The sequence below is a fragment of the Branchiostoma lanceolatum genome, chromosome 11, assembly GCF_035083965.1.
Source record: "Branchiostoma lanceolatum isolate klBraLanc5 chromosome 11, klBraLanc5.hap2, whole genome shotgun sequence".
Taxonomy (NCBI): domain Eukaryota; kingdom Metazoa; phylum Chordata; class Leptocardii; order Amphioxiformes; family Branchiostomatidae; genus Branchiostoma; species Branchiostoma lanceolatum.
In genome coordinates this window covers 410281-433889 of record NC_089732.1, presented here as the reverse complement: position 1 = coordinate 433889, position 23609 = coordinate 410281, and the positions used below count along the sequence as shown (strand labels likewise).

At 44.8% G+C, this 23609-nt stretch overlaps 1 protein-coding gene across 1 annotated transcript; it reads left to right on the top strand.

Moving 5' to 3' along the window:
* Positions 1-1898: 1898 nt before the first annotated feature.
* On the top strand, positions 1899-7295 carry LOC136444168 (uncharacterized). The gene is made up of 2 exons (XM_066441640.1): positions 1899-3203; positions 6292-7295. The coding sequence occupies exons 1-2, from the start codon at positions 3014-3016 to the stop codon at positions 6492-6494; spliced, it is 393 nt and encodes a 130-aa protein (XP_066297737.1). The 5' UTR covers positions 1899-3013; the 3' UTR covers positions 6495-7295.
* Positions 7296-23609: the final 16314 nt, after the last annotated feature.

Here is a 23609-nt window from a genome sequence, read left to right as displayed (position 1 = left end):
TGAGAAGTCCAACCAAAAAAAGCGTAGATATTATTCCGTAGCAGTTCTTAGAATAGTCACTTGTTCCACTTGTCACCATTATCAACTTGCACTGTCTGATTACATTTTTTATGTATTGTTTCATGTTGTAATTAGCCTTCGGGCAAGAACTTAAAAACAAAACTCATTACTGCAGCCCGTGTATCTCGGCTGAATGTGAAGACATGACGGTAACGTTTGGCTTCAGATGATCCTAAGACACTTTGCCACATCTGACAGGCGTAACTCCCCGAGGGACGCTAGAAGAGGAAACTGTGGCGCTCCATCGCTTTCTGGACGCCATTTCTATGACGTAGGCTGTTCCCGTGTCAATAGACAAAGTACGGGCGTACTTACAGAAGGTCATGTTGAAGTGACCTGTAACAAATGACAGTAAGTCTCTTGGACGTGCCTCCATTTGGAACTTGCTAGTAGATTATACATGGTGTCGTCATGCGCGCTGTTTGGCGTCCATGTGGACAGATACATCCTCCATATGTTGCCATGCCTCAATAGATGAAGCACGGTCTTGCCTATAGAGGGGCATTTTGACGTGACCTGTAGCAAATGACAGTAACCCTCTTGGACGTTTCTCCACTTGGAACTCCACTGATGTCGTCATGCGCGCTGTTTAGCGTCCCTGTGGACTGATACTTCCGCAATGTGTTGTCATGTCTCAATAGATGAAGCACCTCTTACCCACAGATAGTCATGATGAAGTGACCCGAAAGACATGACAATAAGTCTCTAAGGCATTTCTACATCTGTCAAAGTTTCGGCAGCTGCATTAAGTTCGTAAATCCGTGAAGAAATCATCTGACAACACATTGGAAGGTACGTTGTGTTAGTCTCTACCAGACTCTAACAGCTCAGCCGAGTTAATCGTTCTCCGAGGCAAGATCAGCCCGCCTTACTGGCCTCTACCATGTTCCAGACATTGCTGGAAAGAGTTTGTCTTGATGTGAGCCACTGTATTCCCAGGCCAGCTAACTCCTTTGGCATCTTATCTGTCTATTTTGCCAATCTATACTCTTTAAACTCAGCCAACTCTGGGGCATGGTAGGGGCTACGCCTTATCAGTTATCCCTATCTTTGGCCGATTTCAACAACTCGATGGTAAGGTGATAGAGACTGCAAACTTCCGTGAATAATTTCATCAGCTTGGCGAATGACTGAACAGCAAAGTACATTTTATTCACAACCAAGTATTTACACGAGCCTACTGTTCTGAAACCTTTATCGTCAAGTTTATGTTTCACTACCGCTGTTTCAGGTGGCCACATGGAGAACCAGAGCGGAACATCAGCTGATGCCGGCGTCACATGCAGCTCAACGAGCCGCGAAGGAACATCCGTAGGTCATGGCGGCATCCGCGGTCGTCTGGCCGGGAATTAGCCTGATTGTGCCCCGCCCACGGAAGGAGCCGACCTCGCGCCGAAAGGTGGGAGGTTCCGGGAATTAGCCTGAACGTTCCGGGAATTAGCCCGATTGTGTTTCGGGAATTAGCCTGATTGTGTTCGGGAATTAGCGTGGTTGTGTCCCGCCCACGGAAGGAGCCGACCTCGCGCCGAGCGGTGGGAGGTTCCGGGAAATAGCCTGAAGTTCTGAACGTTCCGGGAATTAGCCCGATTGTGTTTCGGGAATTAGCCTGATTGTGTTCGGGAATTAGCGTGGTTGTGTCCCGCCCACGGAAGGAGCCGACCTCGCGCCGAGCGGTGGGAGGTTCCGGGAAATAGCCTGAAGTTCTGAACGTTCCGGGAATTAGCCTGATTGTGTTCCGCCCACGGCGCGGTGGGAGGTTCCGATCGATAGCGCCGGGCGGGTGGAGCGTGACTGGACTCACGGCGAAGCGCGTTGCCGGCTTCGCTTCTTGAACACCGTGTTCCGCGCTCAGCTGTCGTGTACGCTTGACGAGCAGGATCTCCCTCAAGAACAATACCGTGTTCTGCTCCCAGCTCTCCCAGCTACACCAAACCGAGCAGGACTCCCTCAGTAGAAGTCAGTGTCGCGGTCTCAGCAGAGGTAAAGGCTTTACGGAGACGATGGTGTGATGAGAAGACGACATCTTCTGGGCTGCATCTTTGTTCTACTGCTCTCAACTGGGGAGACGTTTGAGAACAGGATTTCTTCAAGAGTGGCACAGTGTGGTAGTTCCAGCTTATAGAGAGAGAAGCTTCAAGCCTGTGGATTTTTTATAGGAGCAATCTGGGAAATAAACATTGAATCAGGGTCTCCTAGCAGCAGGATCGTGTCCTGGTGTCAGCTTGGTGAAAAGCACTTAAGAGATGTCTTCGTGCTGACTCGACAATAGATTTTGGACGACATCTTCCGTCTCCTAGCGGACGGGAGTGGGTTACCAGAAGACCAGTCACCCGGTGCTGATTGATGCCACTCTAAGAGCTGGTGAACATATGTAGTGTTGACGGGACAACGTGTCGTACAAGCTGCCTGCTTGTTGGACAAACATTGAGCACGTTTTCATGTCTCCAACAAGACAGAATTAGGTTAGAGTTTGGGCTCATGAGTGGGTTACCAGACGACCAGTGACCTGCAGATGATTGGTGTCGTTCTAAGAACTGGACAAACATCGAGCACACTTCGGGCCTTCTGCTGGACAGAATTAGGTTGCCAAACACCAAAAGCCTAGTTGATGCCACTTAAGGATCTGATGGACTTAAAGGATAACGGTAAACTCTGTTGTACAGGCTGCTAGTAGTACAGAACAAATATTGGACGCGTTTCCACGCAGTGAAACATCGTCGCGGACAGGGCATCGCAGGGAATTCAGAGTTGTAGTCTACGTCAAGACGAGCTCGTGCGCAAGCCACTTCAGCAGGGGATTCAGGGAGAAGCTGTTTGTGCAGTTTTGATTCGCGCGTTTGTAAACATTGCTACAGTGCATTGCTACAGCAGATTGTCACAGATTGCTAGAGCACACTATTACAACACTGCTACAGCAGATTGCCACAGCTCGTTGCAGCAGCACAACAACAGGATGGACCGTCTGATGGACCAACCGGCGTTTAACGACTCCATGGCAACCAACCCGGTGTTCTATAACGTCCCCACGGGAACCATCTGCCCAGAGGGGTTCAACCTGACGGGTAACCATGGCAACGGGACGTTCTGTGCACCTGTGGGATATCCCATACCGGTGGACCCCAACGCCTTCATATACATCATAGGTAAGGAACATTCACTGACGCTTATGAATATTACAGGTACATGACATTTACTGTCGCCTATATATATCATAGGTATGGAACCTTCCTAATCGCGCATCTACTTGTAAAGGCATATTCATTTTCTGAATAATCGTTACGCACTAGCGCAGTCTCTACCAGAATTCATAGGTTGCGGGCAAAACAGAGAGTTATTTGGCTTATAGGTATCATAGATACGTGGCATTTACTGTCGCTTATATGCTTGATGGTATATTCCTTTTCTGAATGATCGTTTCTCCACATTAGTGCAGTGTCTACCAGATTTCATTAGTTGTTGGTGAAATAGTCAGTTATTTGGACGAATAGACTTGATCATATGCAAGAGCGGTTATTTGGCCATAAGAATACCTGGGTTTTGGCTAGCCTGGGTGCCATCCTTCGTAGTAACCGCTAGCTCAATTTTTCCGTGGTTAGTTAGCGATACGATTGAGCCAGCAGTTACTACGGAGGATGGCACCCAGGCTAACAGTCCTCTTGCATATTATTCAGTCTGTTTTGCCAATTCTTACCATATTACCAACACACCACGCATTTGGTAGAGACTAGCATTAGTACACCAATGTCTTCTATTGATTGGGTTTGAAAAACGAGTAGATTGTAAATTGAAAATTGTACCTGTGCGACATTTGGAAAGCGTTAACATGAAGGATGCGGGTTTGTAATTCTCAACTGAAGTCAAGAAGCTTGGGTTTCCAGACATCGGCAGCTCTTAAAACTGGATGTTTTACTCTTCGTTTTACATTCAGTGAACAAAAGACTTAGTGTGAGTATGAAAACGTGAGCATAGCGTTTTACAGTAAACCTATCAAATTCGCGTGAAATCTACCAGTATGTCTGATAACCAGTGAACCTTGAGCTCCGACTATAGCTGACTGTTCATTCGTCCACAATGACCCACTGAAACGTGCGTAAGTGCCCAATGAAAACTCCACATTGGGCTTCCCTGAGACGTCCATTGACTCGAGATGTCCATGTACTGGTACCCATTACTTCATTTACTGGAAACCGAAGCCCCATTACAGTTGACTGTCCAACTCTTCATTTCATGCTCAAACGCGAACTGAAATGTGCTGAATGCGTACATAAAACCCAATTGGCTCCCGGTCCCTGGTACAGAGGCCTGTTATAGACGTCTATTTAGATGATATTACAGTTCATTTTCACCCTATGTTCAATGCAGACTGACACGTGCGTAAGCACACATAAACTCCAATTGGGTGCCAGTTTCTGCCACAGGGGCCTGTAATAGAAGTCTATTTAGATGATATTAAATTAATTTTCACCCTATGTTCAATGTAGACTGACACGTGCGAAAGCACACGCATAAAACCCAATTGGTTCCTAGTCCCTAACACAGGGTCCTGTTATAGAATCTATTTATATTTAGATGATATTACAGTTCATTTTCCCCCTATGTTCAATGCAGACTGACAGCTACGTAAGCACACACATTAAGTATAATTGGCTCCCAGTCGGCTGTAATAGAATTCTACTTGGAAGCAGCCGTTAAGAATAAGACTGCGGTATTGATCCGACACGCGGATAAAATAACCTGCCCTTTAACGTAACCCCTCTCCTCACACGGAGGTGTAGTCTCAGCGGGCATAACTTGTTCAGCATTGATGTTCGTCCTAATCGATAAAGATCTCGTCTTCCCGAGATCTTACGTGTCTAGAGAGTACAGAATAATGTTTCTGAGTGCACGGCCCCTCAATCCGATCCTAATGCCCAAGCGTGTGAAAGTATGGAGCAAGGGTTTGTGTTATTAACCTGATGTTTAATCAAAGTGCACGGCCCCTCAATCCGATCCTGTTGTCCCGGCTCGTGTGTGTGCATGTACAGAGCAAGGGTCGAAAGATTTAGGCTTAATTTGTTAAGCAATGATGTTCGTCCTAATCGATAAAGGTCTCGTCTTCCTGAGTTCTTACGTGTCTAGAGGGAAAAGAGAAATGTTTCTGTTATTAATCTGATGTTAGATCAAAGTGCACGGCCCCTCAATCCGATCCTATCGTCCCGGCTCGTGTGTGTGCATGTACAGAGCAATGATGTTTGTCCTAATCGATAAAGATCACGTCTTCCTGAGTTCGTGCGAGTCTAGAGGGTACGGAAGAATGTTTCTATAATTAATCCGATCCTACTGTCCCGGCCTGCGTGTGTGTGAATGTACGGAGCAAGGGGCGAAAGGTTTAGGCTTACAGACTAAATCGAAGTCTTGGGTGAAAGGAGAAGAGGTCGGACGGGTGAATGCCATGATGGATGAGAAGACGTAACTACCGTCAATGGCATCAGCTGCATATTGGAGTTAACTCTGCTGTTCTTGTGTTCTAGTTGTGTTTGTGATATTTTGTGGTTGATGTATTGTCTTTGGCTTATGATGTACACAATACTTGGGTCACAATATACTCTGATAGAGCGCTGCCATTCATTCTCATCTCAGTACTGTTATTTTCATCTATGGAACTAGAAGTGTCGCAAAACAGTGGTTCTGATTCTGTAAACTCCACTCTAATCCTTTTCCTCTATAGTGCTTATATTCTACGCGTCCAGCCTCCTCCTGCTGATAGTCCAGTACTTAAATTCAGAGCGTGAGGACCTACAGATGGAGAACTACTCCGTTGTGATAGTTGAGCTGATATTTCTGTTGTTCTTTCCTCTCCTCCAGTTGTGCTGATCTTTTACGCGTCCAGTCACCTCCTGCTGTTAGTCCAGGTCCAATCGTGAGGACCTGCAGATGGAGATCTACTACGACGGTTTGAACTCTATCACTCCCCATGTTATTTCAGTATTGCTGATATATCTCTCTCCTCTGCTGTAGTTGTGCTGATATTCTACGCGTCCATCCTGCAGATGGATAACTACCCCGGTGTTCCAGTGATGGTGATGTTTTAACTTCACTGTTCTCTATGTTGTTTCAGTTGTTCTGATATTTTACGCGTCCAGCCTCCTCCTCCTCCTGGTCCAGTACATCACGTCAGAGCGGGAGGACGTCCAGATGGAGAACTACTACGGTGCGCAATTTTTAACTCTATCATTCTCCATGTTGTTTCAGTTGTGCTGATATTCTACGCGTCCAGCCTCCTCCTCCTGCTGGTCCAGTACATCAAGTCGGAGCGGGAGGACGTGCAGATGGAGAACTACTACGACAGCTTCGTGAAGCGGGAGATGCTGCGGGACCGGACCTGCCGGGACTTCACACGGGAGAGGAGGGAGGTCAGGACCTCGGGGGTGTACGCGTTCGACGTGCCGGTCTGAAGGTGTGCCGGTCTTAAGAACTGTAGTTGTTTCTGTATAAAGGAGTGCCAGGCTTATAAGGACAGCTTTTGTACCTGTATAAAGGTGTGTCAGACATAACATGTGTATTTGTTCCTTTTCTACCTTTAATTTGCAAAGGTGTGAAGGTCCCAAGAACTGTTTTTGCACCTTTGTTAAGGTGTGTCAGACTACGGAGATTCTTGTGTACCATTGTAAAAGTTGTGTCAGACTTAGGAGCCCCTTTCCTACCTTTGCAAAGCTGGGTCAGTCGTAGGAACGGCTTATGTGAAGATGTGGAATTGTTCTGCACCTGCGGAAGGGTGCAACAGTCTTAAAAGTCGTTTTTTACTTGTGTAGAGGTATTACAGTTTTATAAATTGTTTTTGCAACTGTGAAAAGGTGCAACAGTTTAAAATATAGTTTCGTAACTGTATAAAGTGTGCTAGACTTAGCAACTTTTGACTGTTTTGTACTTGTAAGAAAGTATGAAATTTTACAAAACTGTACAGTGAAAAAATCCATACCACCACAGTCACTGATTGATGTGGCAGTTAAGTTCAGGTTTGATGAGATGCTTAGGAGGTCAGGTCGTAGTATGTGCACTCAGCAGTCTGTAACATCGTGCTCAACAGACTTTGAAAGATAGGGTTATCAAAAGCATGATATGCGGTTAGAATGAGAATCAGATGTAATCCTGTGTAGTCTACATTAAGTCACGATTCTATGTTTCAAATACATTGTATCCATCTCCTTGAGTAAATTCGTCAACTTTCTTAACAGTCACCCAAATTCTCAAGACGCTATAGTATAACCAGGGACACAGGCACATGACTTGTATAGTTATCTTTTGTGCCGAGTTGTCAATTCTATAGACTATAACACATGAGGGACCAATGGTGTAAAATGCAACATCTTTGTTCAAAATGGTTATGAAATTGTTCCTTGTAACCGCGCGATGTCCCAGGTCGTTACCAAAATGTGCAGTCCCAGACATTGATGTATAGGCTTTACTCTGGGTAGGTTGATAGATGTAAATAAAAGAATGGATTAGAAACCATTTCAGCTTTGTCGTTTTTGCGAATTAATGTTTCTCGAGAGATTTACTCGATGTGTCATTTCAACAAGCATAAAATCTGGTCCTCTTTCAGATCCATGTAACACTATGTCTGGTATCATGTATGATGGGAAATTCAGCAAGCTTTCCTCAAATGTAAAATGTCCAATGTTTTACCCATGAGGGTCTGGAGCAGCCCAACGCCAGGTAGAATGGCAAATGGATTTTAAAACAACCACAAACGCTTGGCGCCCAACATTTATAACCGTGTCTGATATCGTATGTGTGATATTGACGTTCAGCAGGTTTCCAACCTTAGTTGCAAGTCAAGTGTCCAATGTTTCACCCATGAGTGTCTGGAGCATCTATAGTATACTAAATGTGCCGTTACAACAACCATAAAACATGGTCCTCTTTCAGATCCATCAATCACCATGTCTGATATCGTATGCGTCATATTGACTTTCAGCAAGTTCAGCAAGCTTTTTACACAACCAAAGGGAGCAATGTTTTAAGCATGAATGTATCACCAAGATTTATCAGTGAAAATGTCCAATATTCTAACCCACCATGAAGGCCCACAGCAGCCAAAAGCCCGTTAGAATGGCAAATGCGTCGTGACAAACAACCCTATCCGACAGACCCATTTATATCCATGCCTAATATGGAATGCATGGTATTGACGTTCAGCAGAACATGGTTGACCTCACAGTGACCCCAGTAGGCCATGGCAGTGAAATAGTGTTTCCTTATATGGCAAATTGTACCATGAGTAATGGAATATCCATGGTTGGTCAAACGTCAGTACAACAAGGTGAACTTGATGTTTTCATTTTGAGGAGATGTAGTCAGTCAACGGAATCACTATCATAGGGCCAGAAATGTTTTCAATTTCGATGACATTTTCTGTAAGCTCCAGTCTAAATGTTAACTAATGTAAAGATGTTTTATTCAGCAGCAAACCCAGTTTCCCCACAGGCGTTAGGTATTTCAGTTTTGTTAAACTCTTAGATGGTCTCTAATCCGTGTATAGTCACTATAGTCTAGTACTAGCTTCTATGAATCAACAAATGATCTGTGTCCTGAAAGCGGAGGTTCGAAGATCTTAAGAGCGGATTCTCACAAGAACTTATGACGACTTGAATCCCCCCTCACACGGAACGCTGTAAGGTTAACGATCGACTGGATCAAGCTGAGTTTCATCCACTTCTGCATTAATACTTAATCCTTCCATTTCCACCTGGTTATGAGGCGAAATGTGCCTCCGGGCGGTCCACACGGTTAGGGCGTAAGGCCACACCAATTCATTGCCTTTGTTCTCGGACATTTTTGGCAAGAATTCAGGAAGAGTTCAACATAAGAACAGAGGGCTGGGAGAAAAACTTTCACCTGACTTTGTCCACGTCCTGCAAACTAACTCTGTGGTACAAGGTACAGACTTTCTTTAAAAATTTTCGTGTTGATCTTCTAGTTCAGCATATTATCATCTTCACATCGGAAAACCAGCGAATTGAACTGGAGTGGCCTGAATTCCACCTCCAGATGTCTCTATGATTAAACCCTGGCCCTGTGGAGAAGCCTGATGCTGCAGAGATAACTAGAGACCGACTTCCTGACACCCTGTCCGGCTCCGCATGATCTAACTGATGACATTACAGGATCGACACCACCAACAGGTAATTACAATCAGGTCTCCCGTGGCTCCTAACTGCCTGGACATCATTCTCGCCCGGCCTGTAATGCCAATTTAGTGATGCAGATCGTGTGATGTCTGTTCACTTCATCATCAAAACGGGGCTAACTGCTGTGACGATAAACCTTGCTAGGAAATTGGCAGTGGAATGGAATAACGTGTAAATAACACCCCGTGTTTCAACGATATCTAAACGTGCGGAGCCTAATTGCCTCCCTCTGTTTTTACAGCCTGACGAGAATCTCATTTAACAAGGTTTGTAGACATTCATTCCAGGAACCATCGATTCCCGGAACCATTAATCCGCGTCTCACAGAGGGCGTGACCCCCATCTCTGTAGCCTAATTATCCCTACGACGAAAACCCGAAAATAAGAAAAGCTTAAGATTCTCAATACAGCCTTGTTCTGCACGAGGTAAGAATAATGGATAGACTTTTCCCGGAACCATGCAGAGTTTTAGAAATCGAGGATTGTTCACATCAATTCCCGGAACCATCCATCCACGTCTGACAGAGGCCGCGACCTGCATCTCTGTACCTTGATTATCTTTAAGACGACTTCTTGGTTAGGCTCACCACTAATGGATTTTCTCTAATAAAGTCTGTCACTCTCAAGTCTCTAGGCCGAATGACGTGAAACTTGACACTAAGAAATCCTGAGCTTACGAAGACGCTCTTTTTAAGACGATGAAATTAGGAGTACTGAAGAAAATTAAGACTTTTCCTTTACCTTGTAAACATTTGAGATGCGAGGTTTGTAGACATCACTTCTAGCAACCATAAAGTTTTATAGACATCCATTCCGGGATTGCTCACATCAATTCCCGGAACCATCCATCCATGTCCCACAGAGGGCGTGACCTCCATCGCTGTACCTGATTATCCTTTAGACGAAAACTTGCTTGAGATCCTCAACACAACCTTATTTTGCACGAAGTCAGAATGATTGATAGACACCAGTGCCGGGACCCACGGAGAGTTTTCGGAACCAATTCCCGGAACTACCGATGTTTGTTCACATCAGTTTCCAGAACCATCAATCCATGTCTCTCAGAGGGTGTGACACCATCTATGTACCTTCATCAAGCTTTTAATAGCTTAGAATTTTGTTAGCATTTTAATATGCTAGGTTTGGAAATATAACTTCTAGCAACCATAAAGGTTTATAGACCTCCATTCCAGTAAGAACGGAGGATGTCTCACATCAGTTCCCGGAACAACCCATCCATGTCTCACAGAGGGCGTGACCTCCATCTCTATACCGTAATCATCCTTACGACGAAACCTTGAAAATATAAAAAAGCTCGAAATCCTCAATACACCCTTGTTTTGCACGAAGTAAGAGTAATGCATAGACATCAATTCCTGGAACCATGGAAGGTTTTAGGAACAAATTCTCGGAACAATAGATGTTTGTTCCAAAAAAGGATTATAGACATCCAATCCGGGAAGCACAGAGGATTGTTCACAGCAATTCCCGGAAGGATCCATCCATGTCTCTCAGAGGATGTGACCTTCCTCTCTATACCTTGATCCAGCTTACGGCTACTCAGTAAGTTTGAATGGCGTGAATCTTGGGAAGAAAATAATCTTGAGATCCTCAATACAACCTTTTTGCACGAAGTAAGAATGATGGATAATATTCGATTCTCCTTCACTTGATTATATTATTTAAGGTGCAAAGTTTGTAAACATCACTTCCAGCAACCATAAAGGTTATATTTTATAGACACCCATTCCCGGCACTACCGAGGTCTGTTTACATCAATTCCCGGAACCATCCATCCATGCCCCACAGAGGGCGTGACACCATCTCTGTACCTTGATCAAGCCTACAACTACTGAGTAAAACTAAATGGCGTAAACCTTGAAAATAAGAAAGCTCGAGCTCCTAAATACACCTTTTTTGCACAAAGTAAGAATGATGGATAATATCAGATTTTCTTTAACTTGATTATTATTCAAGGTGCGGGGGTTGCAAACATCACTTCTAGCAGCCATAAAGGTTTATGGACCTCCATTCCAGGAAGCACAGAGGAATGTACACATCAATTCCCGGAACCATCCATCCATGTCTCACTGGGGTCGTGACCCCCATCTCCGTACCTGATTATCCTTAAGACAAAAATTTGAAAATAAGAAAAGCTTGAGATCCTCAACACACCCTTGTTTCGCACGAAGTACGAATAATGCATAGATTTTTTCGGGAACCACGGAGAGTTTTAGGAACAGATTCCCGGAACAACGGATGTTTGTTCCATAAAGGTTTATAGTCTAGACATCAATTTCCGGCACTACCGAGGTCTGTTTACATCAATTCCCGGAACCATCCATCCATGTCCCGCAGAGGGCCTGACACCATCTCTGTACCTGAATATCCTCACCACTACTTGCTCTTCAGGCCGAACAGGGAGGTTCAACAGGAAATCAACCTCTTCGGGCTCAATTATATGAAATTCGAAAAGAATAAAGCTTGAGATCTCCAAATGGACACTTTTTGGTAGAAGTAAGAATGTATGATTTAAGAATCTTAAATTCTCCCTTAACTTTGCCAGCATTTTAGATGGAAGGCTTGTAATCATACATTTCTGGAACCATAAAGGTTTATCAATTCGGGGAGCCACGGAGAACTGTAAGAGCCCACTCCCGGAACTATCGAGGATTGCTTACATCAATTCCCGTAAGAATCTTAACTTATTCTTCACTTTCTTAAAATTTGAGATGCGAGATTTGTAGAAATCACTTTACAGTGACCATAACGTTTTATAGACATCAATATCGGGGAAGCATGGTCGTTTGTAGGAATCCATTCCCGAAACTATCGGAGATGGCTCAGATCAATTCCAGTAATAGTCCTAATTTCTTTTTCACTTTGTTAAAATGTGAGATGCAAGGTTTGTAGAAATCACATCCAGCAACCATAAAGCTTTATAGACATCAATTTCTGGAACCTTGGTGGTTTGTAGGAATTCATTCTCGAAACTTTCAGAGATTGCTCATAACATTTCCAGCAATACTCCTAACTTCTCATTCACTTTATCAGAATTTGAGATACGAGGTTTGTAGAAATCACTTCCAGCAACCATAAAGCTTTATAGACATCAATTCTGGGGATGCAGGTTGGTTTGTAGGAGTCCATTTACCGAAGCTATCGGACATTGCTCACAACAATTTTAGCCATAGTCCTAACTTTTTATTCATTTTGTTGAATTTGGAGATAAAAGGTTAGTAGAAATCACTTCCAGCAACCATAAAGCTTTATAGACATCTTTGATGACGGTTAGACATCCAGGTAATACGATACGCCAAAAATAGTTACTCAAGCAACTGGACAAGATTTCAAAATCATATCCGGTTGCTTGTCAATGAGTAACTATTTTTGGCGTACTTTATAGACATCAATTCCAGGAAACCTGAATGTTTGTAAGAACCTATTCCAGGAACTATCTAAGATTGCTCACATCAATTCCCGGAACCATCCATCCATGTCCCACAGAGGCCTGACCTGCATCCCGTACCTGATTACCCAGGCTGGCGCGTCTGGATAAGGAGTCTGAAAGGAGCTGATCTTATAGAAAACTCGATTCTCTAGGCTTCAATCACAGACAGGATCATATTCAATCTGAACCAATGCCGAGGTCGTTACGTATACGTGGCATAAAGACCGTGGACTTGTCCGTAACCAATCAAGTTGAGATATACCCGGAATAATTCCGGTCACCTTGGCGCGGAGGAAATTACCTGATTGCCCTGACCTTATAGAAAATACAATCAAATCACAAATAGGACTTCGAAACCAGTAAGGAAGATCGTTTTTCACTAAACATCATAGATTATGTCTGTAAGCAACCCAGTTCACTCTGAGATCGACCTGAAGCGATCCAGTCACCTTGGCACACAAAAATTACCCGTGCGCCCGTGAGTTGTTCTTATAGAAAATACAATATATTGCATCTAGCCACAAAGAGGATTTGGAAACCAGTGATGAAGATCGTTTTGTGGACTAAAGTCAAAGATTTTCTCTGTAACGAACCAACTAATTCTGCGTTTTACTCCCCTTTATTCCCCTCAACCACAGGTAATTGTCTAACAGGTCTGCCTGTTCGCCGCGTCGCTACGCTAATCGGGTAATCACTGCTGCTCGAATGACGAGTATCGACCTTTGTGATTGGTCGTTCTACTGCGTCCGCGGCGTCTGCTCCGCTGTAACCCGATACTCGTGAGAACAACTCCGGGAATTAGCACAAACGGCGCTCAGTTGTCGCTACCTAAATATCGATTAATGAACAAATGGATGAAGGATTGTTCCTATTGTAACTTTGCACCCCAATGTACAAAGTACAAAGGGAACAAACATGGGTAGGATACTGAATGAAGTCAAGCCACGGGTTCGCTTGCTTTTCAGTGCATGTGGATATTCAACAACAAGTACGATTTCCTACAGAACACTTGTCAAATGTTAAGTTTATTCTATGCTTCACCAGAAGTTAAGCACTCTATGGCATTTAATGATGTACATTTGTCGCTACCTGAATATCGATGAAGAAATGAATAAATGGATGCATGAAAGCGCCTATTGTAACTCTGCACCCAACGGGTTGAGTACAGGTCGTCAGCAACTAGTAGTAGCTATGTACAGAACATTAACAGCCATATAACATTCCTAATAATAAGGTAAGGTAAAAGATTGGTTTCTTCGTCCTTTAATTCTATTTATTTATTTTACCAGGGAGACAATCACACTCAGGCCTGATCGTGAATATCACATACTCACCCCTGGTGAACAGATAGGTTTGTCACGGAGCTTAAGTTCAGTTTATAGCTTCTTCACTGATGAAGTGAAGCGTTCTGTGTAATTAATAATAAATATTATCACCTTGGCAGTCACGCTTTATTACAGGCAATATTCAAACAATCTGCCCTTTTTACGGCTTTCATCATTAACAGACATCTGTCCCAGGATTTGCACACCAAAACTCAATGAGCTCGGTACTAAACCCTGGGCTCCAAATAGATGCTGGAAAGTCATGTTTCTGGCTGTTCCGATGGTTCCGTTAGGCAAATGTTGCGTATCAGAAAATAAAACAGAAACCACAAACCCTTAATGAGACAGCGCGACAACGTTCCGATCTTCCATCCCAACATCTGCTTGGAGCTGACTACATTTTCCCGATAATTCCCTCCATGTTCCCCTGGTTAAATGTAAGCCTTAACGCGAGTCTTCTGTCACGTTAATTGTGCATCTATTACCAGACATCACTACCTGGGGAATCCCTAACGGCAGTTGATGTGGTCCCAGAGGTATGTCTTATAGAGCTCGCAGTAAACTTCATCTACTGGAAAACATTAGGGCTCCCTTTCTACTAGGGGCTGCAACTGAGCTGCGACCGCCCTGCGAACACACAGCGAGTGCGCTGCGAATACAGAGCGACCAAAGATTTGACAGATTTCTCAATGAATTTTGACAGATTTCTCAATGAATTCCATGGATTAGGAACATTTTTTCTAAAACGTTTATTATTACTTTTGTATGTCTCCTTGTCTTTCAAGTCATACTTTTAAATCTTGTTTCATAGGAAAACATGGGTCACGAAAAGCAAATGTTAGTCGCTCAAGACCCCTTTTCCACGGTGAGCATTCGTACGGCGACCAAAATCGGTTTATTAAAACCCTTGATTTGATAATTGGAATATGAAGCAAGATGTAAAAGTTTAATTTCAAACACAGCAAAAATCGCAAAAGTTTAATTTCAAACACAGCAAAAATCGCAAAACGTTCTTTATCTGCGAAATTTATTGATCAATCTGACAAAACTTTGGTCTCAGTGGTCGCAGCGAGGTCACAGTGGAAAAAGGGTGTAAACAACACGACCTGACGTCACACCGTAATAGCTTTTATCTACCGGAAACCATTAAACAAGGTGAAGCTGTGGTGCCGGGGTGTCTACTGGCGATATTTGATGAGCTCGGAAATGTGCATTATCTAAGCTTGTTCGAGTGTTAGATCCATGAAGGTTGTCTTAAAAGCGTCAGGTATGTAATTCGTTCGTTTTACAAGCCTGTATAATTGTTAGTCAATAGGATGAATAAAAAGTGTATTGTTTGTCACTGGAGGAATTCTAGAAATGAAATATAAGAATAAACACGATTCCATGATTTTCGAGATGCCACTATTATTTTCTTGGTATCTGCTTTTCCAGCATAAAAGGAGACATGTGAGAGTGGGGACATCTATCGGATGTGGGAATTTCTGCAGCAGCTGATCAAATTCCCCTGCAATAATGTTTACGGTTGATAGGGATTTTGAGCTCCCCAATAGGCAATATAGGACTCTCAGATTGAAAACCATCGATAGTTTACACGCTTTTTTGCGTTTCGGCGCATGCGCGCCGGAACGCATTGTCCTGGCTTTTACCTTGCAGGAACCAGGGAAGCTTGGTTCAACACTGTGTCGCACACAATAAGACCTTATATGGCAATACGTTCCCAAATCCTTGTATAGCCGTTGCCTTATATGGCAAGAGAGCACGAAAAGGCAGGCAGGCTAGATTTGCATGTGACACAGGAGGGCGACCGCATGTAACTGCTACAACTAATCTTCATCGACGTAACTGCTACAACTGTTCGGAAATATCATTGCATTGTGGTTTCGGACTTTGATATCCTGAAAAATGACCATATTACATCTATTCCACAAGATTGCAGAAGAAAAAAAATGATTTCGTCAAGAAAACGACCAAAAATCGGCATAAATGATACCATATAGTGAGGTTATAGCATTACGTCCAGAGTGTCCAGTTACGTACCGCAGCTTGGCCGATCTGGCAACGCGAAGCACTTCGAACCCAGAAGATCCGGGTTCGTGTCCGTGCATGGATTTTTTTTTTTCTTTTTAGATATTGAATATCAAAAATATATATTGATATTATATTAATCTATCAATATCATATTTATGAATATCATTTTTTTGAATATCATTTTTTTTCATTAATAAATAAAGAAATATTTTATATTTGTTATTTTTAAATATTCATTTAATATATACAAGGCCTTTGTCTTATGAACAGGACTTCATAGATTCCAAACCCGGCATTCGAATTTTTCTGTTCATTGTAATGGAAAATACCGTGCAGCGGCTCCTATGCGCGGTAAGATGATTCTTGCAAAACACTCGCCACTAAACTTCTATCCCCGATGTAAACAGAGGCTCTTGATGTTGTTTGCAAAACAGCGATTCTTTGTTACAGTAGCAAATGCTCCATTGTTCAGTATCGACTTCATTCAGACAACACGGACGTGGAAAGTGGCGCCCCTCGGCACAAAACTATGGGAATTTTCATGAATTTTAGCAAAATTACCCAGGAAAATAAGGAAGAGATGTTGTAAATGCGGAAACCAGAATAATACGGATGAGGTAGCTGTTGATTTGTTTGACATTTGGTAGTCATTTTAGATAGAACCTTAGCTGTTATGAACTTCTATTTCACTTAATTACCATAGTGCTGATGATTCAATGGTGCTTTTTCAAATTTTATGTTTTATTGCGTGCCATGTACATAATTACATTGATAGCTTTTATAATGAGCCTATTATACATTTTACAAATAAGTACAAGTTGTAGGCCAAGACCAGCTTTTTCAAAAGCACTTAAGTTAAGTGACGTAACTTCAAAATTGCTTTCCCCAATCTGCCTTTCTCTATTAAAACAGTACTCATTTCCCAAAATGACAATTTTTCTTATAGACTGAACAGCCCTTGAGTGACTTCCTCTGGCAGATTTTACTTCAAGTAAAGGGAAAAGACAATTCACACTCATAAACGTAGCCGAAACGCCAGCTTTTTTTAAAAGCTCTTGTTTTCGGAGTTGCCGGTCACGACGAGCTAGATAATGCCGGATTGTCTCTCCACCCGTCATCATTCCGAGTTTCATGTGAATATATCACAACTCTTCATGGTAAGGTCATCTCGATTTCTGACAGTTTTCTGCCCCAACTAAACCTGATGTCATGCAGTCTCTTTTCTGTGTTTGTCCGTATGACAGAAATCATTAGAGGAGTTCCACCATGCTACGAATCCAGGACGCTCATCACGACGAGTAGGGGTAACCCAGTGTGCTTAACCGAGTTCGAAGAGACATCGCAGACCAATGCCTTCTCTCCTGTCACTGAATGGCGAATGACCAACAGCGATTAAACTATGCGCCATTCTTTCAGCACCAGGGACAAGGCTATTTGGCATTCTGCCGGCTTGTCGTTTTTCTTTTCCACCAATGGAAAGACGGAGTGCACCTCCTTTTGATCGGCTTGGATACAAGTGTTTAAATTACAGAAGCAGAGTATTCGTCAAACTTCTGCAGGTTATAATTAAGAGCCCAACACGCTTAGCGAGAAGGGTAGGGCTAAACATGAGTCGATGTGTTTGGCTATATTCTTGGGGACGTTCCAGGCATTGGCTTCTCTTACGTCACTTGTCCTCTTGCCGTTTCCTTCTTCCACCAATAGGAAGACGCAGTGCAATGGACTTTGTTACCTCCGTTTTTTGTATGTCTGTTGACTTGAAATATCCGTAGAGTAGGGGTAAAACGATGTATTCTTGGGGACTTTCCATGCCTTATCTCATGGCCCTCGATGATCAATGATCAATGATGCGAAGTTGCGAGCCTAGATTCCAAATTTGTGGAAACAGGCTCCAACATCCTCTCTCTCTCCCTAATCTACAATCATATAAACCTGTCAGCAGTTAAACACTGGGACTTAGTCGGCTCCTTACATCTGCTTGGTGATTATCCTCTCTCGGCACTCGTGACCAATGACCCGTGGTGCGCAACCCGATGCGTTCATGCCTTAGGCTTAGGGACATTCCACGCATTGCCTTCTCTCATGGCCCTCGATGATCAATGACCAATGATGCGAACTTTGATTCCAAATTCTTGAGAACGCTACAGGTTCATACTCCTCACCCTTCCTCAGATACACCTGTCCACAGTTGAACACTGAGACTTAGTCGGGTCCTCACATCTGATTGGAGATTATTGTCTTGTGACCAGTGATCAATGATGCAAACCTGCTGGCAATACGTCATCGGCATCAGTGTCAGAGGCAGGATTAGGGCGGAGTGGAGCGGAACTAGCAGGTGGTAATCCTGTCGGTGGGAGATTAATGGTAGGATTAGATGATCTTACACCTGAGTTTATATCTATATAGACTCCTGCAGAGAATTTTCGCCTCATAGCGCAAGACGGACGTCATGCTCAGCTGAAGGCGCCATGGTTGGCGTGTAATCTATAAAACAAACTCACTCACACAATTGTACTAATCAATTTCCGGATACAAGATTAGCAAAGAGATAATCAATTGCTACAAAGACGTACAAAACGACACCCAAAAAAAAGAAAACACGCTTGGAACACTAAGCTGAACCAAAACTTAACATGCACTATGAAAAGCTCACATGCTTGCTGAGCTTACATCTATATAGACTCCTGCACAGAACAAGACGGATGTCATCACCAGGTACCGACGTGCTATCTATAAAGCAAGCCCACTTACGCTATTGTACTTATTGATTTTCAGGCAGATGTAAGGAAGAAATGGAGATAAAACAAAACAAAAACGTACAAAGTGCAAAAGTACAACATTGAGCTGAACCAGACATCTGTCTGAAGATTAGCATCAGGCGCTGAACTTGCAGTACAAAAAGCTTACGTGCTTACAATAATTACCCTCGAAGGGAATGACTTGTAGGGTCCAACTTATCGCGCGTAATTTTAGTTTTACGGCATGTTGTTCGTCTTTCTATTAGTCTTCGTTTTTCAGCTCATCGCTCTCTATTCTAGAAACGCTGACCACTGCAAAGACGTACAAAATAAACATAAACATGCGTAAAACGAGCCTCTGATTGAAAACTTAATCGGAAGGGGAGCTTAAACGATGCTTCTCCCTCCACGACAGGACGAACGCTGAGTGTCAGTGAGTAGATTAAACACGAGAAGACGATCCCTCTATAAAAGTCACATAACCTTTTAATGACGCTGGGTCAGTAAGCTGTTAATCCATGGTATCTCATCATCATCAGTCGACGTGCTTACGCACCGTCGGGATTATACCGCCCCTTACGGGGTGACTGACCCTTTATTTGGCTGATACAAGACGGGGATGCGCCAGGTCTCCCGTCCGGGTGAATGGTGTAAATCACCGTATGGCTGATACGAGACTTGAGCGAGGACTGTTGATACGAGGCTCAACAGTCCTCTATCCGGGTGATTTATAGCGAATTACCAACTCCAGACAGAAGGATTTGGACCTTCCACTGTAACTACGGCATAGTATTGAGAGGCGGAGCCAATTCTTCCGCCACCACCTTTTACCTTCCCAACAAATGTCAGCTACCCTTTTTATAGACGTGGGCGGAGTGAGGAATGTCGTGTAAAGTGACTTTCTCAAGGGCATGACCTCTAGGCGCGAGGCAGGGACGCCATAAGTCGACCCCGTGACGTCTCAATCTCGTTTCCGCTAGCCTGGCCACTCAGCCACACGACACCTTCCCGGTACGGAGCCGCATCACATACGAGGCCGGATGAGGATATGTCGGCGATGCTGCCGCGTTAGTAGCTGCTGAACATCAGTAAGGATAGCGAGGAGTTGGACATCGTGGGAGAGGATGGAGAGAGAATGGAAGAGCAAATTTGGCCAAGAACGCCGGGTCTACAGTTCTCCGTAAGTGTGTTGGGTTCTTTAACGCGCAGAGGTCCGACGCCTGAGGCTCCACCATCCACGGGATTGTATGACGGTCTGATCGCTGAATTCCAGTCTCTTTCAGTCTTGTACAAATCAGAAGATAGGGGATTTGACTATAGACAGCAGGAGTATAAGAACCGAAACGTTTCCAGATAATTTTCTTTTGGATGCGAAAACAACAACCTCTTGGACACCATCTGGTTTCACTTGGATTCCTAAAGGTTAATCGTCGCGAGACATCTTTCCATAGACTGGATTCTGATTCTGACGTCACAGAATCAATCGTTTTCACAGCTACGACCGGTTAGTTTGTGAACACTCAAGCTACAAAGAAAAGGATGGAGAGACTTTCACAGCCATTCAATTACACCATGGCAACGGAATCCATGACAAAGGTTTCCATAGCAACGGATTTCGATGGAGTGTTTAACGAAACGCTGTGTCCGGAGGGGTACAACATGACGATGAACGGGACGCTCTGCGCACGCGCACCAATAGGACACCCGATACTGGCGGAGAAGAATATCCTCCTCTACCTTATCGGTTAGTTGTGTGTGTGTGTGTGTGTGTGTGTATGTGTGTGTGTGTATGTGTGCGTGTGTGTGTATGTGTGTGTGTGTGTGTATGTATGTGTGTGTGTGTGTGTGTGTGTGTGTGTGTGTGTTTGTGTGTATGTTTGCGCGCGCGCGTGTGTGTGTGTGTGTGTGTGTGTGTGTGTGTGTGTGTGTGTGTGTGTGACCTTATATTGCGTAATTAATGAGAAAGCACTATGGTTTCGTAGTGGTAAACGATAGGAATTTCATTCTTGTGGCATTTGAAAGTTAAGTTAAGGTGAACATTATTAAGCATAAACCATGCTAATCGGGGCCTCATTTATAATCAATCTATGATGAAATACTGCAATAGCCTTCTTTGCTCAGATAAGACTTTTTATACTTTGAACAAATTGTGTGCTATTTGGGTGGAGAAGATGATACAACTATTTTGAATCTGTGACGTCAGGCTAGGGACTGACCATTTCAAACTAAGGGTGCTCAGAGGCCCCAAAATGCCAAATCTTGTCTTTCTGACCGAATCTGAAGATCTTCACCCTGCACTGTCTAAGCACTAGTAAGTGCCAAATAACCTGTGTCGCCCCAGCCTCTCTGTGCATGAGGAGTGAAAGAAGCAGTGTACATTCGAGCCCACCGGCCAACATTAAACAAAGACGGGGGGCGACACATGTTATCTGGCACTTCTGACCCATTGCTGCAGTCATGTGTTTCCAACGTCAACTTCCGGAAGCTGTAGTACAAGGGTTCATTCCGTGAACAAGGCTGACGGAGTTAGTCGAAAATTTGGATAATCTCTTCTTAGTGTTGGTCATATAGAGACCGGTCTTCACTCATTAGTATTTATGAATTTCCTGTGTCGCCCCCCGCCCCTCTTTGCATGAGGATCCCACCGGCCAACATTGAACAAAGACGGGGGGCGACACAGGCTATCTGGCACTTACGATCCGTTGTCACGTGTCTCCAACGTTACGTTCCAAAAGTTGCAGTAGACGTTAACAAGGCCGACGGAAAATTTGGGTAATCTCTTCTTAGTGTTGGTCATATAGAGTCTAGTCATGACTCATAAGTATTCTTACACTGCCCTGGATTTCCCTCCCCCCCAGGCGTGCTGGCGTTTTACGGCTGCAGCCTGCTGTTCCTGCTGCTGCACTTCGTGCGGTCCGAGCAGGAGGACATCGAGCTGGAGAGCTACTACGAGACGTACATCGAGAGGAAGCCGCTCAGGGACGGCATGAGCCGCGGGTTCGTGCTGGTCAAGGGGACGGCCAAGCCCGGGGTGGACCGGGGATTGATACGGGGCAAGAGAGAAGGGAGGCCCGCCCAGATATCCGGAATGGACCGGGGCTTGATACGGGGCGAGAGGGCAGGGAGGCCCGCCCAGAGGCGCGGGGTGGACCGGGGCTTGATACTGGACGAGAGGGTAGGGAGGCCCGCCCAGATATCCGGAATGGACCGGGGCTTGATACGGGGCGAGAGGGCAGGGAGGCCCGCCCAGATATCCGGAATGGACCGGGGCTTGATACGGGGCGAGAGGGCAGGGAGGCCCGCCCAGAGGCGCGGGGTGGACCGGGGCTTGATACTGGACGAGAGGGTGGACAAACCCAACGGGATGGGCCGAGCCTTGCTACGGGAAGAGAGGGTAGGCAGACCCGCCCGGGGGTCAGGGATGGGTCGGCACTTGATACGGGGTGAGAGGGCGGACAGCCCCGACGAGGTGCCACGAATGGGCCGGGACTTGATACGGGGCAAGAGGGTAGGCAGGCCCGCCCAGATATCCGGGATGGATCGGGACTTGATACGGGGTGAGAGAGAACAAAGGCTCCCCCATGGCCCCAGGATTGGCAGGGACTTGAAACGGGGTGAGAGGGTACTACTAGGTAGACCCCAGGGACCAGGGATGAACCAGGGTCTGATACGGAAGGAGAGGACAGGCAGGCTCACCCAGGGTTCCAGGATAGACTGGGGTTTCATACGGGGCGAGAAGGCGGTTGGGCCCGACGAGTTACAGGGGGTGGGCCGGAGTTTGATGCGGGACGAGAGGGCGGTTATACCCGACGAGTTTCCCGGGTTGGGCCGGGATTTCATACGGGGCGAGAAGGCAGGCAGACCCGAGGAGTTTCCGGGGGTGGGTAACGGTTTTATCCTTGACGATAGGACGGTTAGTCCCGACGGGGAACCCGGGAAGGGCAGGGGTTTTATACGGGGTGCGAAGGCCGTAAGGCCCGAAGAGGTGCCAATTTTGGACCGGGGTTTGATTCGGGGCGAAATGGCGCCAGGCAGACCAGACGAGGAGCCAGGGGTGGGCAACGGGTTTAACCTGGACGAGAGGGCGACTGGGCTCAATAAGGTACCCCGGATGGGCAGGAGTTTTATACGAGGCGAGAGGGAAGTAACGACCGAAGAGTTGCAGATGATGTACCGTGGTTTGATACGGGGAGAGAGAGCAAAAGGTCCCGACGACGAACCGGGATGTGCCGGAGTTTCAGACGGGGCAAGAGGACAGTCAAGTCCGCCGAGGTGCCCGGTATGTGACCGGCCCTTCCTCGCGAATTCGAATGTGAACTAGACAAAATCCGCTCTTTAAGCATGCGTAAAGCATTCGCAAAATATACATAAAGCATCTTTTCATGAAAACCCAGTCTCTACGCATGATTTAAGTTGACCTTAAAGATTTGATTATTTGTGCAGTGGTGTAGTGTGGGTAGCTGGTAATTAAAAAAAGTTCTTCGACTTGTCTGACAAACTTGTTTACTAATATTTCCTTTTTGAGACGATAAGACGGTTCACAGTTTCAACTTAACTGCGTATGAGCAATGTGGAGTATTGTAGGTACTATGTCAAAATTGACAATTCTAAACAAAACACTGGTCCAGAAAAATAACTTTTTAAATGTTAGGGCCCTTCACCTTTAAACTTGCGCATACGCAGTTTAGACCATGAACCGACTTGACATCATGGGCACGACAAAAGTCCATTGACCTTCGTAAGGTCATTTGCAAGTGCGAGCATAAAAGGTAAATACATGTTAATATACAAGTGCAAACTGTATCATCATGCAAGAGTTACATGATATTATCTT